Here is a 20,414-nt window from a genome sequence, read left to right as displayed (position 1 = left end):
CTGATGAAGTCTACGCTCCGTCCTGCACTCCAAACCCAAAACCCCGAGAGCTTTCAGCTGGAACCGTTTTGATTGCTTATTTAGGCGATGATGTGGACGAATTCAACGATGGGTTTGTGGAAGCTGTCCATAGCGCTGGGTCTAAGTTTTTTAAGGCCCAACGGACAAACAAGACTAAAAGGCTCTCAGACTCCACTCAGAGACTCATCGAAAAAAGGAGTAAAATGGTTCTACAATCTTCAGCTGACGCGACTTTATACCGGCAGCTCAACAAACAGATCTTTAAGTCCCTCACCCGCGATATGCGTCAATTTAATAATAAATGATTGAAGAGGCCATAGAGCGGAATAAGGGCTCCAAAATGTTTGCAAGGGATCTGTCTGTTGGGCAAAGCCAGCTCGCTAAATTGAAAACTGAAGATGGTAGAATCGTCACATCCAAACCTGAGCTCCTGAGTGAGATAGAGAGCTTTTATGGACTGCTATATACGTCAACCAGCAGACCCGAAGTTGGTCTGGCGGAAGACCATAGAGCTACACTGACCCGACAGTATACCGAAGACTTCCCGGACATCAGCCTGTATGAGATTAGAATGGCTCTTAAACAGCTTAAGAATAACAGGGCGCCTGGTGAAGACGGAGTTACAGCCGAACTTCTGAAGGCGGGTGGTAAACCGATCCTTACGGCCCTTCAGAAGCTGTTCAACTCCGTCGTACTAGAAGGGAGAACGCCAAAGACATGGTGCAGAGGTGTGGTGGTACTGTTCTTCAAAAAAGGTGACAACGCTTTATTGAAGAATTACCGACCCATTTCATTTCTGAGCCATGTCTATAAGCTGTTTTCAAGAGTCATTACGAATCGTCTCGCACGCAGGCTTCCAGCCTCCCGAACAAGCCGGTCTCCGAAGAGGCTTTAGTACCATAGACCACATCCATATGCTTCGTCAGGTTATACAGAAGACCGAAGAGTATAACCTGCCCCTCTGTTTAGCGTTTGTAGACTACGAGAAAGCCTTCGATTCGATCGAAACCTGGGCTGTACTACAGTCTCTCCAACGGTGCCAAGTAGACTACCGCTATATCGAAGTGCTGAAGTGCTTGTACGAGAGCGCCACTGTCAGTCCGACTCCAAGACCAGAACTCGAAGCCTATTCCGTTGCAGCGGGAATTAGGCAAGGAGATGTCATATCTCCTAAGCTTTTTACCGCTGCACTGGAGGATGGATTAAGACTCCAGCCTCCATGCGAGTTGGTCTTAGGATGAACATGGATAAGACGAAAATTATGTCCAATACCCATGTAGCACCAATTCCCGTTACAATTGGAGGCTTTACACTCGAAGTTGTAGACGATTATATATACCTAGGACAATTAGGTAGGTCAAACTTCGAGCCTCATACAATGGGCCTCATAAGAAAGCTCAAGGTCACCCAAAGGGCAATGGAGAGGGCTATGCTAGGAGTCTCTTTGCGAGATCGTATCAGAAATGAGACCATCCGCAACAGTACCAAAGTAACCGACATAGCCATCCGAATCGCTAAACTTAAGTGGCAGTGGGCGGGGCACATTGCACGTAGAACCGATGGCCGTTGGGGCGGAAAGGTTCTCGAGTGGCGACCGCGTACCGGAAGGCGAAGCGTGGGTAGGCCCTCCATAAGGTGGACTGATTACCTGGTGAAGGTCGCAGGAGTCCGCTAGATGCGGGTGGCGCAGGATAGGTATTTTATTTGTGGCAATCTTTGGGGGAGGCCTATGTCCAGCAGTGGACGTCTTTCGGCTGATATGATGATGATGATGATGATGATGAAACCTAACTGTTAATATTAAACTTGAGGCTACGGGTGCTGGGCAGCGAGGAGGCGGCCGACAGCAGCCGCTCCGTCTCGTCGCTCAGGTCGCTAGCGGAGTACCTGTTCCTCTTCATGTTCGTTATTCTTGCGTCCTGCCTCTCCAGTTTCTTCACTTCAGGCTGTATATCAATGTCTTTGACGCTTTCGCTTAGGCTTCTGTTGAGTTCGAATTTTTCGCTTGCCGTACTTGAGGGTGTTTGGCTTCCGTTCTCTGATTCCACGATTTGTTCGAGCGTGCTAGGCCTGCGACTCCGCGGGTCATAGTAGTCGACCGCGGAGGGCGCGGGTGCAAGTGTGGTCACGGGTTCGAGGCCGAGCAGGAGCATCACGGTGGCGGGGTGCTCGAGAATGTATTGTGTGATGGAATGAAGGAAAGGTTCTGTTTGTGTATGTCGATGTACTTTTAGGCGGTCAGGTGTGGTTGGCCGTTCTTGCTGTGGAAAGAAATATTGTCATGACTCTTTTATATACTTAGTAAATGATGCCGACCTGTATGAAAGCAGATCCGGTTCTTTCAAAAATGTACACTTTTGTTAGTGTGAATAGTTTCAAATTGTAGGTATATACCAACATTTAATGAATGTTTTTGCGTGTTGCTAGTGGCTTCATTGATGCAGATTATGTGTGATAATTTATAGGTCCATGTGTTACCTGATCCCAGCAGAAGACATCGGGCGGATGGCTGCAGCTGCGTGCGAGCTGGTTAGGCGGCGTGCTCCACTGCAGGTTGGGATTCGAGTGCGCCGAGTGCCAGCCGGCCGGCGGCGCCGCCGTCATCTCCTGCAGTGCTTGTATCGCATTCCGTACCTGATCCAAAAACTTCTAGTGAGGAATTCATTAAATATAACGAAGGCGAGTCTTGCTATTGCTTATGTTCAGTTAAGTCATAAATGCTACTATATTTATAGAATAGCATACATCCTAGTACTTATATGAAAATTTTTAAAAAAAATTGTGACTATCTAAGATTTTAAAATGCTTAGTATACATAGATACCTGCGTAGCAAGGACGATTACAAGTTTTGAGCCCATATTTTGGTATTAAAATAAAGTTTTTTGATGATTATTCTTAGATTAAGAAACAAGTAAAAATATAGGTGAAAATATGTTTTTTTTTCCACTTCCAGGAGAGCGATTTTTGAATCTCGCATACGGGATTTTGTCACTAAAATACCGGTTGAAAACGGTAAATTGCTTATTATTTTCAGTGACAATTTTCTGAATTCGAACGCGTGAGACTCAAAAATCGGCCCGCAGGCTACGAAACAATGCCAGTTTTATACCAAAAATTGGGGTTTTTCAGGGGTCGTTTTTGTGTTTGACTATATCAGTCCTAATGTAAAAAGAAATGGTTCATGCTACGTAGTAATTCATTTTGGCGAAGCGCGCAAAAACAACGTACATCTGATAAATGATCTCAGATAGGTTGCAATTTTGTAAACATACACTATTGAAATTATTTTAAGTACATGGATATGCCTATTGGCAGTAGTACCTATACGACTGGTAGATGTCACCCGTGGCCTTCCAACCTAAACATTTACTACGATAAAATATGATATGACAAAAATAAAGCGATTTGCATATATTATCAAATGATAACCTTATCTAATAGTGATTCCTTGTCTCTTGATAAAGCGGGTCAACATAAAGTTAATGGCATATGACATCATTGTTGACTTGCCTCCATGCTGAGCGCGGCCACGTCGTGGTGCAGGCTCGACACCTGCGTGTCGAGTCTATCCACAGAGGACCGTGCGTTGTACACTTCTAAATTTAATCCCTCTAATGAATCGGCTTTCGTAATCTTAGGCGTTGCAACAGAACGCTGTCTTTCTATTCTCTCCCGTAATTCCCTGTGTGTTAACCGCTGTCCGTCTGGTCTGGAACATGTAAAAATAATTAATGCGAAAACGGTTTAAACAGAACACTTATAGCGACCATCTGTTCTAATTTGGACAAGTGCTCTTGCTTCACTGATTGCCTTAGAGACTAAAGTTAGGGGTATTTAAAACTATGTTTAAGTGTACGTATGTGTATTATGTAGGTATCTGTAATAGCTGTACCATGATTCTAGCAAATAAAGAATACATACATACATACATCTATTTACATTTGGAATACACTTCATACGTCATCCAAGATACAAAAGATAGGAAACCGATATCGTACGTTACGCTCTACTAGGAGGAAATAATGTTATATGTAATACCAAAATATACGTTAATCGAGTATAACGTTTAGCTTTAAACACCTTTGTCTGGATTAAGTAAACCGAGGGCACATTAATTAACTAGATTTACCGGTTTGCACAGCTTTGATCATTCTAGATTACGGTTAAATTTTGATACCATACAGAATACAGGCCATGTTTGCTGCCTGTCGATAACAAATAAACATAGGAATCATGAATTTAATTGAACTTGCACGCGCTAAATTACTCCAAGTGTGTTCACAACTACCTATTTGATTCGGAATCGTTGAAGCAACACAGCGAGTTTCTCTCGAGTTACTAATTTGTTTAATAAAATGAACTTGGGAAAATGTTCAGGGTCTTCGAGTTCTTAGATTATTTAATGAATTTCGATAATTAGGTACCTGAATTTCAAATGGCGAGGACTATTAGTGAGGCTAGGAGGCGGTGGTTTCATTTTAGGGGATAGCCCTTCCTCTGCTATATTCTCGTCATCTTCTGATATAGAAGGCAGAGTGAGGGAGGGGTGACCGTTGCCGTCGGACTCTTGCTCCGCTTCATAGCCTTCTCGAAGGTTGTATGTAAGGTCATGCTGAATATCCTGAATAAACTCTTGCTGGTACTCTGGATAGAGTCGAAGGACTTCGGCTAAACCATTCATAGCTATACACTTTAAATCACAATATGTAAGAGCCTGAAATAAATAAAAAATCACGTCAGATAATGTTACAAACAGTCCTTACTGCGTAAAGTTATCCATACCTTAACGTCGCTGCTCGATTTGACGATAACCGAATCTTGGTTGTTATTTTGTGACTGTCCAATATTGTATGCATGTAAATGAGCATTCATATCACAACCCACCAAATCTCCTTTGCCTGTTTATCAAAGAAATAAAGTTGTGAAAATTAGGTCCTGAAAAATAATCAACAGCTGTTCAATATTTATTGTTACATACCTAGGATAGCGACTACCATATCGTTCTGCATTACTTCCATTGAGCCATTGCAAATGTAGTATATGTACGTGAGCGCATCGCCTTTATGGACTAAGTACTCGCCAGGAGCGCAAAAGTTGTTTCGAATGTGCAACGATAGTAACTTTAAGCAGCCTTGTGATGCCGACTCGAAAATTGGAAGCGATAGGATTTCTCGGTGCAAATGTAATGAAACATCGCCTCTCAGCTCCTCGGGGAATTCCTTTAGAGTCTGAAAAATAAAATAAATACTATAATAAGCTTTATGCGAATTTTATTCACTTCGTTTACGACTTCAAAGCGACTGGACAGTGGCATTAAATTTACATCCATCTCTCAAACATGCTTAAGATTTACCGAGGAAAAAGGAAATTCTGGTGTAGAGAAAAATCTTGTAATCCTTTTAGAAGACGTCTGAGATCCATTTAAAAACGCTAAAGTTCGTCCGTTGAGTTGAGAGAATTACGGTAGATTAAACTGGTTAGTGTGTTGCGTTGACTTAATCTAAAATACCCTATAATGGACGGTGATGCCATTATGAGCAAAAAAAACACTTAAATATAAGTATCTAAAATTAGTTTCTAAAATAAGTTTCATAAACAAGAGTCAGAGAGCTGCTTAATTTTGAAGTTTCTTTTAATTCGGTTACAGGTGTAGTGCGAAAATATTTGCCTTCGTATTGTTACGGAAACGTACGAACGTGACATGCTATTTCAGTCAGTCTCAGTACAAGATGTACTGACATTGACTGAACTAGCATGACAAATACGAACATTTTCGGAAAAATACGAAGGAAATCCTTTACGCACATCATCTGTATTTCTGAAGGATTTGGTGGCAAGATAAAAGTCGTCAGTTTACTGAAAAAAATATCAGGACGAAACTTATTTCACTGTCCATAATGAGGGATCCATTACCGGAGAATTGACGTCCATGACTGGAGAAAAAACACCTCGTTTTAATTTGTTAACTATGAGGTCTATGAGGAAACCAATAGCAGTATATATTCTGCAATACGCTTGAAATGTAAAAGAAGGATAGGACATTCAAGTTTTAACACACTTAGCGGTAGAATTTTTAAAAATGTATCAGCGAAATATTAAAAATAGGCAACATTTTATTATCTTAAACTGTCCATGATTGGGTCCGTCACCTTACCTCGTGGATATCAATCCCATGGTTGAGCGACCACATGGTTTGGAAGTAGTCTTGCATGCGTTGCTTGAGTTCCTTGGGGACTTGATTGATGGTGAGGAAATCCTTCAAGTCGCGCCACTTGGTCTGATACATGGACCGGCGCGAGTACATTCTTTGAATAATGGCGGTTACGTTACCGAACACAACGGCGTGCATGAGTGCTACAGGATGGAGAAAAAATGTTCATGTATTAGAACAATTCACTACAACTGACATCAATGGGACAAATGTGTACATGAAAATACCTGGTTGTAGTGGTTGTATATCACATTCATCAATAGGATTGGGTAGGTAGCAGTGGCGGCGCGTGAATATATTTGGAAGGCAACACAGAGCAAAAAATAAAAACCGGCCAAGAGCGTGTCAGGCCACGCTCAGTGTAGGGTTCCGTAGTTTTCCGTATTTTTCTCAAAAACTACTGAACTTATCAAGTTCAAAACAATTTTCCTAGAAAGTCTTTATAAAGTTCTACTTTTGTGATTTTTTTCATATTTTTTAAACATATGGTTCAAAAGTTAAAGGGGGGGGGGGGGGACACACTTCTTTTTCCTTTAGGAGCGATTATTTCCGAAAATATTAATCTTATCAAAAAACGATTTTAGTAAACCCTTATTCATTTTTAAATACCTATCCAACAATATATTACACGTTGGGGTTGGAATGAAAAAAAAAATCTGTCTCCACTTTACATGTAGGGGGGGTACTCTAACAAAACATTTTTTTCACTTTTTATTTTACCACTTTGTCGGCGTGATTGATATACATATTGGTACCTAATTTCAGCTTTCTAGTGCTAACGGTTACTGAGATTATCCGCGGACGGACGGACGGACGGACGGACGGACAGACAGACATGGCGAAACTATAAGGGTTCCTAGTTGACTACGGAACCCTAAAAAACGCAACTTACCTTAATATTAGGTACCTTAGGCGCCCATCCAAGTGCATTTATCATACAGTCCGCTATGAAAGCGCTTAAAAAAGCCATCTCTCCGCTTATAACTTATATTTAACTCTGGACGATCACGGCCTCGCGTGACAATACATTTCTTTTGTTTGCGTCGAAAAACGTGTTGATTCATTTAGTAAGTAATCTATTATACAACAGTCAAAATGAATTAACGCTGCCATTACTAAACAAGCCAAAGAAAGTCCTAACTATCTCTTAAAAACAGGTAGTATCTAACCTTGAAACTCTGGCTTGCACTGTCACTAAAACACGACACCGAAACACTCCAAATCATTTTGTTCAGTTTTGCCCATCATTTTTCGGATATTTTTTCATGTTAACTGTGGCAACACTTTGTCACAGTTGAAATTCGAATATTAAAAAAAAACGGTTGCTCTGTCATGCAATTGACAGAGCCAGTACGCAACAGATTCGCGAACAGTCACCATCACCTTAGCCAGTCTCGCTATTTCTCGCAGTAAATTATTTGAAAGCACCATCACCCGTAATTTAACTTAATTTCAATCAGTGTTGTGTATCGGAGAGCGCCAGGATCATCCGTGGAGAGAACGTCGAAGGTCTAAGTTGAAAGCTCGAAGGTAACGGTTTTACGCTTCCTCTAGCTTGCGACAAGGAGCTGAAATCACCGCCAGCGGGCCTACAACGCGACCGACGACTCAGTCCTCACATTCCCGGACTGTAAGGTAAACTTCGCTTACACTCATTTCACACTATTCGTCTAACATCACATTTATCATTTTCACTCCATACCAACTTCCTTGCTGACTCGGCCCTAAATTCCACTCTATCGTTTTCCCCTTTTCGCCCCTCATACAGTCCATTAATTGTCGAACATTTTGGCCTTCGAACCGCATACTTTGATAAAGCGCCTATGATTTGTCGTTTTCGTTTAAATATTCGCTTTCTCAAATTTGTATTGTCATTTTTCGCACTTTAAAATTTAGGGTAGATTTGTTAAAAATTTGTGGGTAAGCAAGAAAGTTGGTCGGGTAATGGTGCTTTAACAAAAATCATTCACTCACTTTTCATTTTATTGGCAACAATTTTGTCAAGTGTCACCTGTCAGCTGACACCTGTCACTTCTGTCAGTGTCAATCAACCGACTTTGTGTTGTGATTTATTCTGTGAAGATTAGTTTTGTTGTAATTTTATATTAATATCGCCGTTTTTAGTGTAATTTAACGCTGTAATAATGACGAATGGCGATAAGTCTGTCGGAACAGAGGTTGACACGGTGATGATTGCTCGTGACTATCAGGTAATGAGAATTGAATATTTGCAAATGTTGTCGGACTCCGAACTTGCGCTATGTGACGAGAGTGAGCTGTGTTCTATAGCGAAGAACTTCCATGAAGCGCAGATAAAGTTATTAAGTAGTGCTCCTCGTTCCGAACACAGGGAGATCTGCTCACATACCGCGATGTTCGATTCGAAAGTAAGGGCAGTACGGTCGAGGTTGCAGAATAGGAAGCCTTGTGCTGGGACTTCGTCAGTCTCGGGCCCGCCGCAGCCGGTCTTGCCTAAGTTACCAAAACTGCAAATTAAAGCATTTGATGGGAAAATTGAAAATTGGGTAACATTTATGCAGTTGTTTAATTCTTTGGTGGACAAGCGGACTGACATTGCTCCGGTTGAAAAATTACATTATCTTTTGTCCAGTGTGCAAAACGAAGCTTATGACCTTATAAAGAATTATCCTGTCACCGATGACAACTATAAGGTAGCATATGAAGCGCTGTACAAGCAATATAACAAAACTAGATTAATTGCTACTACATACTATGAGAAGCTTGTACAGTGTGAGCCGGTGAAGGCATCTCGGGCTAGTGACCTGCAGCGGGTTTATAGGGTTTTTGCTGAAAATTTGTCGATTTTGAAAGGTTTCAACTTACCGGACAAAAATTTCCTTCTTGTACAGCTACTGTGGTCGAAGCTTGATAGGAACACTAAAGAGCAATTCGAATTAGAACATAACTCTGATGACATTCCTGAGTTTAGTAAATTGCAGGATTTTATTGAAAAGCGACACCGTGCCTTAGACGCGGCAGGGGCATCGGGGTTTGTTGCTAGTGCTCCGCAGCCGAGTAGTAGCAAGCCATCTAATAAGCCAAAAGTAGCCTTAGTAGTCTCCGCTCCTAAGTGTGAGGTGTGTGGACAGGCCCATAGTCTTACATCCTGTCCAACCTTTTTAAATTATGACCCCGCTTCTCGGTTTAAATGTGCAAAAGAGAATAAGTTGTGTATTCTGTGTTTGTCGGGGTCACATCCTATGAGGTCTTGCAAGTCGAAGCAGCGGTGTGAGCAATGTCGGTTCTCTCACCATACGCTGTTGCATTTTAATAGTGGTAAGGTGCCTGTACCCCCGGCAACGGATGTGGATAATTTGAAGCGTCCATCAAGCTCAACAAATCCTCTGGTGATGGTAGCCAATAATGTTGCCGCTTCATCCCTATTTTCGACTGCGAGGGTATTGGTGGAGAATGCCAGAGGGAATTTAGTTGAGGTAAGGGCCTTGCTTGACTGTGCCAGTGGTTGTAATTTCATAAGTGAGGCATGTGCACAGAGACTTGGTCTCCGGGCAGAATATGGGAACCATGCCATCACTGGTATCGGTGAACTTGTGTCGAAGCCTGGTGGTACATTGTCGTGTACCATCACACCGAGCGTTGGGAAGGCCGATACTAGCCTCTCGTTTCAGGCTTATTTGCTGCCTAAAATTTGTCCTGAGATGCCGCCTGAACTTGTCGACCTGTCATCATGGCAACATATTAGGGGCTTAGAATTAGCTGACCCCTACTGGCACATTCCAGGACCTGTTGATCTATTGTTGAATGTCAATATTTTCGCTTCTTCGTTGCGCCCAGGTTTAATCCATGGGGCCCCGGGCCAGGCGACTGCCGTCAACACCGTTTTCGGGTGGATTCTGATGGGAGACGCAGGCGACTGTACTACGGACATTTGTCGTTCTCGGTTCCGTAACAACAGTTGTCAGCTGGTAGTGGGCAAGTTATCGCTTGACGACTCCATTAAGAGGTTCTGGGAGTTGGAAGATGTCAACTCTCCGAACACCGTCATTTTGTCGAAGGAAGATCAGCTGTGCGAGGAATACTTTCTCGCTAATTTTCGTCGCACAGAAGAAGGTAGATTTGTCGTTCCTTTACCTTTTGCTGATACTTCTAATAAACCTATCTTCTCGGGCTCTCGAGCCATCGCTCTTAAGAGATTCTTGTCGTTGGAGCGGAAGTTATTAAGTAACTCCGACTTCTACCAGAACTATGTAGCCTTCATGAAGGACTACAAAAGCTGTCGCCACCTTGAGGAATGTGATCCTCCAAAGGTGGATTTGGGGGTTCTTTTACATACCCCACCATGGAGTGTTGAGGCCCTCGTCGACCAGCACTCCTCTTCGGGTAGTCTTCGACGCTAGTGCCAAGGACAGCCGGGGTGTCTCACTAAATGACGCGCTACTGCCAGGGCAGAAGCTGCAAAACAACATCTTCCACTTGCTCCTTCGTTTTCGGTGGCATAGTGTTGTGTTCACAGCAGATGTCAAGCAAATGTATAGGCAGATCTTAGTGTCCCCGGAAGATGCTGAATATCAGCGCATCCTGTGGCGTCCGTCTGTCAATGAGCCTATCCGGGACTATCGGCTGTTGACCGTTACTTACGGCGTGTCCTCAGCTCCCTACCAAGCTCTTCGGACAATAGCTCAACTGGCGAAAGAATCAGGAGAAGAATACCCTTCTGGCTCAGCAGTGCTAGACCGAGACATCTATGTCGACGACGTGGTGTCTGGAGCTCAGTCTGTCGAAGAAGCACGGAAGCTTCGATTGGAGCTGTCTACCATCTTAGCTTCTGGTGGCTTCCATCTACGGAAATGGACGTCCAACCACCAGGAGTTCTTCGAGGGTGTCCCCTCCTCAGACCTATATTCCGAGGACTTTCGAGAGTTCAACTCCATTGGGGACATCTCACTAAAAATTCTCGGCCTCTCGTGGTTACCCCAGACGGATGACTTTACCTTCAAAGTGTCTGTCGAGGATCGACGGTGCACTAAACGCACTATCCTCTCAGAGATCGCTCGAATCTTCGACCCTCTGGGCCTCCTCTCACCTGTGACGTTCTTTGCGAAGTACCTCATGCAGTTGCTCTGGGTCTCAGGTGTTTCATGGGATGATGATGCGCCAGAGAACCTTGCATCCGAATGGCAAGAATTCAAAGCGCAGCTTCCTTCGTTGAAATCGGTGTCTGTCCCGCGCCGTATGGTCAAGGATTTCGTCTCGCTCGAAGTCCACGGTTTCTGCGACGCCTCAGAGCGAGGGTATTGCGCGGTGGTCTATTTACGGACGTCAGGTGAGGATGGAACGCGATATGTTCATCTGGTCTGCAGCAAATCAAGAGTGGCACCTCTTCGTAAGCTGTCGATACCCCGTCTAGAGTTGCTGGCTGCGGTTCTACTTGCTGACTTGATAGCATCTGTTGCAGAGGCTCTGACGCCCCTCCACAAGATTTGTGAAATTTGTGCGTGGTCTGATTCCAGCGTTGCTTTGACGTGGATAAAGTCTTGCCCGTCCAGATGGCAAACTTTCGTGGCTAACCGCGTGAGTCACATTCAGGATATCATCCCTCCAGACTGTTGGCGGCACGTGAGGACTGGTGACAATCCTGCAGATTGTGGATCGCGAGGACTCTTGCCAGATGACCTGATTCACCACAATAACTGGTGGCAGGGCCCATCTTGGCTAGGTTTGGATAAGGTTGACTGGCCTAAGTCCACGGTGGCAGTGGATCTGGACGTTCTACACGAAGAGCGCAAGGTCACTGTGCTCACTGTCTCAGTGAAAGAATCATGGACAGACAACCTGATGAATAAATTCTCGTCGCTAAGGACACTGCAACGTGTCCTTGCATACTGTCGCAGGTTCGCATATAACGCGAGGAATCAGAAGATGCCCAACAACTTGTTGAGCGGTCCCCTGACACCGCTAGAACTTAAACAGGCCCTCATGTTCCTCGTGTGCCATGTGCAAAAGCACCACTTTGCTTCGGAGATCGAGAAGGTGACAAGTAGTCTTTCGAACTCTCTCCCGAAGGCATTTAAAAAACTGTGCCCATTCCTAGATGACGCGGGTCTCTTGAGGGTGGGCGGACGCTTGTCGCGAGCCTCTCTCGAATTCGATGTTAAACATCCCCTTTTGCTACCTCGCGACAACCGTCTGACCTATCTCTTGATTGACGAATACCACAGGCGTTTTATGCATCCGGGCATCCAAACGCTCCATAATTTGCTGGCGCAGCATTTCTGGATCATGAGTCCTAAGCGGGCTATCTACGCCGTGGTCTCAAAGTGCATGAAATGCTTCCGGGTTCGCCCGCTGGGCGCTCCTGCGCCATTCATGGGAGACCTACCAGCTTATCGCATCACTCAACTGAAGGCTTTTTCGAGCTCAGCGGTCGACTTTGGTGGACCTTTCGATATCGCCCTTGGTCGTGGTCGCGGGAACAAGACGTACAAGGGCTACATCTGCGTCTTCGTTTGCACCGCGACAAAGGCGATACATACTGAGCTGGCTACGGAGTTGTCCTCAGACGCCTTTCTGGCTGCGCTCCGGCGTTTCGTCGCCCGTCGAGGTCGGTGCAGTCGGTTAGTCTCTGACCAAGGCAAAACTTTGTCGGTGCGAGCAACATCCTCCAACGTCTCGTGGAGGATGCTGCCGCACGCGAAGCAATTCATTTCGAATTTAACCCGCCAGGGAGCCCACATTTCTCGGGACTCGCTGAAGCCGGGATCAAGGCGGTAAAAACACACCTCTCGCGCGTCATAGGGAACCAAAGGCTGACGTACGAGGAGTTTTCGACGGTCTTAACTCAGGTCGAGGCTTTGCTGAACTCAAGGCCACTCACTCCTCTCAGCTCCGACCCTAATGACTTTTCAGCCTTGACTCCGGGTCATTTCTTGACCACAGAACCCCTGTCGGTCGTGCCTGAGGAGGATCTGGCAGACGTCCGGGTTGGCCCTCTCCAACGCTGGAAGCTGCTGCAGAAAATGCACCAAGACTTCTGGAGCAAATGGTCTAAGGAGTACATGCATACTCTCCAACAGAGGATGAAGTGGCACGACAAAGAGTCTAACATCCAGGTCGGAGCACTCGTGCTCGTCATAAACGAGCAGACGAGCCCAATGAAATGGCCCCTGGGTCGCATCGTCGAGACACACCCCGGATCCGATGGAATCTGTCGTGTGGTTTCCGTGCGCACTGCCACAGGGTTGTACAAACGGCCTGTGGTCAAGCTGTGCCCATTGCCGGTGTAGATGCTGCTCTAAAGCGGTTCAATTGTGTCGTCTATTTTCTCGTTTAATTTTAATGTTTTCGTATCCGTATCGTTTTCGCCATTTTTTTTTTTTTCGCACTACGTCAAAATACTAGTGTATTTTGGTGGGCGGAATGTTCAGTTTTGCCCATCATTTTTCGGATATTTTTTCATGTTAACTGTGGCAACACTTTGTCACAGTTGAAATTCGAATATTAAAAAAAAACGGTTGCTCTGTCATGCAATTGACAGAGCCAGTACGCAACAGATTCGCGAACAGTCACCATCACCTTAGCCAGTCTCGCTATTTCTCGCAGTAAATTATTTGAAAGCACCATCACCCGTAATTTAACTTAATTTCAATCAGTGTTGTGTATCGGAGAGCGCCAGGATCATCCGTGGAGAGAACGTCGAAGGTCTAAGTTGAAAGCTCGAAGGTAACGGTTTTACGCTTCCTCTAGCTTGCGACAAGGAGCTGAAATCACCGCCAGCGGGCCTACAACGCGACCGACGACTCAGTCCTCACATTCCCGGACTGTAAGGTAAACTTCGCTTACACTCATTTCACACTATTCGTCTAACATCACATTTATCATTTTCACTCCATACCAACTTCCTTGCTGACTCGGCCCTAAATTCCACTCTATCGTTTTCCCCTTTTCGCCCCTCATACAGTCCATTAATTGTCGAACACATTTAAATTTCACTGATATATTGCACGTAATGAGCAAGTTAATAAAAAAACTGAGAGAAAGAGAATAACACAAAACATTTGAAAGCACACGAAGCCTCGGTAACAAGCGGGACGCAAGTGTTGCAGTGATATTATTCCATTTTCACCCACGAATTTAAAAACCTTTTCATACAAACAAAGTATATCTGAAGAAACGTTCATTATCACATTACTAAACTTAAATTAAATAAGATTCTCGGTTTTTTAATAGAAATTAACTATCAATATTTTTAAGGCTTTTACTTAAAATAAATATATGTGCGATAACAAAACACAGTAAAATTTTACCCATTAATACATTTATAATTTTAGTATGGGGTAGGTAGGTAAAGTTTTTTGAAGATAGCCAAATAAAATATATTTTTCTTATAGAATACGTTATAACGATCACGGAAAGGTGGCTATTTTATCTTTATTTCGTATAATAATTTATTTATTATCCTATTTCAAGTGACCGAAATGACGTTTGTGAAATTTAATAGCAGATGAGGTGATAACGCCTCTGCGTGTGCTGAATGTATGAAATTAGAAAAAAAAGCTATGTCAACTGTCAGTGTCACTCAGCTCTCATTGGTGTTGTAGTCAAACTTACCGCCAATCAGCATCGTAAGTATGCTAAAAACTTTCTCGGGTAAAGTGTTAGCGGAGACATTTCCAAAGCCTACGCTGGTGAGAGAGGAGCAAGTGAAGTACAGCGCGGTGACGTAGCTCTCACTGTGCGATATCTCAGGCACTGGCACTTTCAGCCGCTCCGCCAAGTTGTTTATCCACCCTGTATACCGAGAAATCGATCACACGCATTAAAAATAACCTCCACGTACATTCACGCTTTGGGTTAATTGAATATTAACCTGTTTAAGATCAACAAGAGTATTTATGGGTTTCGTACTGTTTAGAAAGGAAAGGCATGGGGTCTCATCCGGAACATCGTATAATTAATGTCAAATCAAAATCATAGATGGCGCTACGTGCCACGATTAGCCATTATGACCTATTTATTCAATAAATTTAAAGGTCTCAAAGGTATTATTTTAGTCTCATGCATTAAGAATATCATTAATTTAATACACAAATCCACACAAACACGAATTCAATGCAATATTTTTCAAAATTCGAATCTAAAATTTATTACACGACTGAATACAACATCAGCAAACTCGCATTGAACGTTATTGAGTCGTCTAAGCATTATTACCTCTCGTCACTAGATGGAGTGACTGTGCATAACGTACGTGATACAATTAGAATAGCCACTTGAGTGCGGGCTAGTCATACGCTCAAAAAACCAGTGTAAGGGCGCTCTCCGGAACCATGATCTTCTTACGCGTCTGGACGGCACATTTTAGACTGGTTACGTAGCCGTATTCAACTCGTGTGCACTCCGTAACCACATGGTTTCGTTAATGAAACTTATGAATGAATGGCGTTGTTGGTAAAACGAAAAGCAATATGTGAAGCCTGGCGTCCACTAAGCGATTCGTCACTAATGCACGCACTTTCATAACAAATTCAGAAGGCGAATTAACCCTTAAGAGGATACGATACCGAAGCACGAATTCAAATTTGAGATTTTTAGGTCTTTATCGCCGTCGCGCTGACGGGGGTGGAACCCACAGAGAGGCCCTGTGTGCGTGCGCGTGGCGCACGCACACAACCGCGTCCGCCGCCGGCGCAAGTAGCTACTCGCGATCGAGGCCCGGGCCTTATCACACTTGCGATTTACAAGCGAGGCGAAATCGAAGCGAGCGCGCAGCGAGTTCGTCGCGAGCCCGTTACCAATTCGCAGCGAGTGCGTCGCGACTTCGCCGCGAGCGCGCAACGATTTCGTAGCGAGTTCGCCGCGTCTAGATATGCTGTACCTTTGTCAGCAAAATTCATTTCTACCCACTTTAGTTTAATCCTATCATTTGTAGTAGTTTATTATCTACGAGTGTGAGCGGATAGTAACAATAATGGCGGAACAATCAAACACTGTTGGAATCGATATCGAGGCATTTATAAAATTTAAAAAATTTTTGATTCGTTCACAAAACAGCACATAATAGTCGCTCTCTTGCAGTCGATTACTTAAAAATGGATCCTCCCAAACACGCCGTTTCTGCTTTAGTTTTCGTTTCTTACTTCTTCGAAGCAATAAAGCTAACAGAAGTGTTTCGTCGTCGGAATCCATTATGTAAGTGACTGTCTAAGACGCAGATCACATTCAGCGAATACGCAGCGTATTCGTTACGCGCTCGTGGCGAATTCGCGACGCACTCGCTGCGAATTAGTTACGGGCTCGCGACGAACTCGCTGCGCGCTCGCTTCGCTCTCGCCTCGTTTGTAAATCGCAAGTGTGATAAGGCCCTAAATTTCTCTAGTTTCGGACTTCTGATGCGACCGAGCGGCACCGCCCCCGACTGCGCGATGGCAATAAACACAAAAATCACAAATTTGAATTCGTGCTTGCCTACCTTATCGTGTTAGTTCTTCATTATTAATAAATCATTTTAATTGTTGAATGTTGATTAGAACTGTTATCTGGGACATTTTTATTTTTGTCAAAGTTGTACGTCCACCCGACTTTTTTTGAATTTGGAAATTTTTATGTGGTTTCCACTCAGAATCGTGAACTCTTTCACTCCTAATAGGAAAAAGAAGTCTCCCAAGTTTTTTCCCATTCCGTTACCAATTTTAGGGTTCCGTAGTCGACTAGGAACCTTTATAGTTTCGCCATGTCTGTCTGTCCGTCCGTCCGTCCGTCCGTCCGTCCGTCCGTCCGTCCGTCCGTCCGTCCGTCCGCGGATAATCTCAGTAACCGTAAGCACTAGAAAGCTGAAATTTGGTACTAATATGTATATCAATCACGCCAACAAAGTGCAAAAATAAAAAATGGAAAAAAATGTTTTATTAGGGTACCCCCCCTACATGTAAAGTAGGGGCTGATATTTTTTTTTCATTCCAACCTCAACGTGTGATATATTGTTGGATAGGTATTTAAAAATGAATAAGGGTTTACTAAGATTGTTTTCTGATAATGTTAATATTTTCGGAAATAATCGCTCCTAAAGGAAAAAAAAGTGCGTTCCCCCCCTCTAACTTTTGAACCATATGTTTAAAAATTATGAATAAAATTACAAAAGTAGAACTTTATAAAGACTTTCTAGGAAAATTGTTTTGAACTTGATAGGTTCAGTAGTTTTTGAGAAAAATACGGAAAACTACGGAACCCTACACTGAGCGTGGCCCGACACGCTCTTGGCCGGTTTTTTTTTCCTACGTTTTGTATGGCAGTAACGGAATGGAAGGTTTGAAAAATGTATGGATATCTTAAGACATTTTTTTTACTTCCTATCAGGCAGGATCGAAAGACCTTGAGATTCTGAGTATGAATCGCGTAAAAAACACCCATGTTACAAAAAAACAGGGGTGAACAACTTTAAAAAAAATGGCTCATCTGGCCGGCAGCCATAAGGCCATAACAGATAATAGTAATTATGTGTTGAAATGAAATGAAAATGAAATATTTATTTTTCAAGTAGGCATATTACAATGAACATGTGAACGTCAAGTTTCAGTAAATAACTAATTTCGGTGTTTTTCTCAATTTCATGAGTAAAAATTACTCTAGACAATGAAATAAAACTATGGAAACGTTAATTAATCCGTTTCCATAATTTTATTTCATGAGTAACTATCGCGGTAACCGAAGACAATATTACTCTAGAAAATGTTTTGTCAAATACCTAGCTACATTACCTTTTATTTTTTATATTAAGTCTTTTGTTTACTTAATAATATACATTTCCATATTTATACATTGAAATAGATATCATACACGAAAGGAAAAACGACACCGACGACGGTTTTTTCCCCACATTTCTAATTAACTACGCGCCTGCTTTCGAGTGCTTTAAATTTTAATAAACCAACTCATTCTTTGATTGGGGGCTCGGGCCTCTCAAGGTCAGTGCAAATGTGATGCGTAGAATAGGTACTAGTATAGGTAGGTAGGGGCGCGGGGCGCGGGGCTCTTGTTCATTCACATCCGCTTGCATTGCATGTGTCGCGGATAGAGCGAGTACGTAAGCGGCGAGCACACATACTAACCGCGCGGAGGCCGTTTGCCACCCTGATGTATACCTCTATGTACCTAAATGAATTTATTAGTGTGAGAGACCCTTACGAATAACATTCAAGTTAGTGTCAAGTGATTGACTGCACATGTCAAAACAAAAAACATTAGGAATTGGTCACACACGTGTTCAGTAATTATCTTTGGTAAAGGCAGTCACACACATGTTCAGTAATTATCTTTATTTTTTTAATAACTCGATAACCGTAAGAGTTAAGTTTCTTAGAGACATTAAATTCATTTGATCTTCTCTTAAAGTTATCAGAATTCAATAAAAACAGTGTGTATAACAAATAACAATTTTATTTACATGATTTATTTTAACTTGCATTAATATGCTGTTCTCGAACATATTGTATCGATAAACTACCTCTCTAGTCGATCTGTGTCGATACTAACCCAACGAAGTAACTTTTCTAAGACGTCACCAGGTCACCACGCGTCCTTTTCTTTAGGGTGCTATAGAAAAGGATACCTATAGTTTTCTTTGTTCTTATTTACTGACAGACTTGTTTGACAGATTATATCAATTTATAGAGCAATCAGTTTGATTAGTGAAACTAAATAATTTGTTATTCATGTTACCTACTTAAAACTGGAGTTTTAATATTTGGTATATAAACAACAATGTGCCACAGGACTCATAATAAAACGGCTCAACATAATTTTTAAGAAAAAAAAACCGTCGCCTTTCGGTTTCTGGTGAACTACTTGCGAATGTTGGATTATGTAGAAATGTGTAAGTATTTTTTAAAACTGCTTTTAATGCTTCAATTATTAGATGGCAACACAAATGAATATACGTATAACGTTAAGGTTTGAGGAGTTTCCTCAATTCCTCACGAATCCGATTACATTATAAGAAATCGAAGCTTGACAAACTTTGACTTGAAAACTCAATATGCTTAACAAACATAACTAAATAAATGTCACTGTTTTGGACTTAAATGCAAGCTTTTCTTCCAAAAATACCAAAGTCACTATGAGTGTGCCGTTCAGATTTGAGGAGTTCGGTTCTGACTATCATCAGCAGTTCCACTGCACCAAATGTTACTGTTCTGGACGTAAGTGCATGCTGTTCTTATAAAAATACCAAAGACACTATAAGCGTGCCGTTCAGATTTGAGGAGTTCGGTTCTGACCATCATCAGCAGTTCCACTGTACCAAATGTCACTGTTCTAGACGTAAGCGCATGCTGTTCTTATAAAAAATCGGCCAAGAGCGTGTCGGGCCACGCTCAGTGTAGGGTTCCGTAGTTTTCCGTATTTTTCTCAAAAACTACTAAACCTATCAAAATCAAAATAATTTTCCTAGAAAGTCTTTATAAAGTTCTATTTTTGTGATTTTTTTCATATTTTTTAAACATATGGTTCAAAAGTTAGAGGGGGGGGGGGGACGCACTTGTTTTTCCTTTAGGAGCGATTATTTCCGAAAATATTAATATTATCAAAAACCGGCCAAGAGCGTGTCGGGCCACGCTCAGTGTAGGGTTCCGTAGTTTTCCGTATTTTTCTCAAAAACTTCTGAACCTATCAAGTTCAAAACAATTTTCCTAGAAAGTCTTTATAAAGTTCTACTTTTGTGATTTTTTTCATATTTTTTGAACATATGGTTCAAAAGTTAGAGGGGGGGGGACGCACTTTTTTTCCTTTAGGAGCGATTATTTCCGAAAATATTAATATTATCAAAAAACGATCTTAGTAAATCCTTATTCATTTTTAAATACCTATCCAACAATATATCACACGTTGGGGTTCGAATGAAAAAAAAATCAGCCCCCACTTTACATGTATGGGGGGTACCCTAATAAAACATTTTTTCCCATTTTTTATTTTTGCACTTTGTCGGCGTGATTGATATACATATTGGTACCAAATTTCAGCTTTCTAGTGCTAACGGTTACTGAGATTATCCGCGGACGGACGGACGGACGGACGGACGGACAGACAGACATGGCGAAACTATAAGGGTTCCTAGTTGACTACGGAACCCTAAAAACGATCTTAGTGAACCCTTATTAATTAATTTTTAAATACCTAGGTATCCAACAATATATCACACGTTGGGGT

General features: G+C 42.6%; 1 protein-coding gene across 1 annotated transcript in view; it reads right to left on the bottom strand.

Annotated features, from left to right (window-relative positions):
* Positions 1-1,672: 1,672 nt before the first annotated feature.
* LOC125227743 (potassium voltage-gated channel subfamily H member 8-like) overlaps positions 1,673-20,414 on the bottom strand; it is a 177,143-nt gene continuing 158,401 nt past the window's right edge. The window contains 8 exon segments of the mRNA XM_048132055.1: positions 1,673-2,282; positions 2,500-2,655; positions 3,533-3,731; positions 4,447-4,736; positions 4,805-4,920; positions 5,001-5,250; positions 6,177-6,376; positions 14,823-15,002. Coding sequence (XP_047988012.1) covers positions 1,809-2,282; positions 2,500-2,655; positions 3,533-3,731; positions 4,447-4,736; positions 4,805-4,920; positions 5,001-5,250; positions 6,177-6,376; positions 14,823-15,002 — 1,865 coding nt within the window. The 3' untranslated portion in view covers positions 1,673-1,808.

The sequence above is a fragment of the Leguminivora glycinivorella genome, chromosome 7 (genome assembly GCF_023078275.1).
Source record: "Leguminivora glycinivorella isolate SPB_JAAS2020 chromosome 7, LegGlyc_1.1, whole genome shotgun sequence".
Classification (NCBI taxonomy): Eukaryota; Metazoa; Arthropoda; class Insecta; order Lepidoptera; family Tortricidae; genus Leguminivora; species Leguminivora glycinivorella.
Note: the sequence above shows the minus strand (reverse complement) of the source record. Positions and strands in the feature narration are given on the sequence as shown.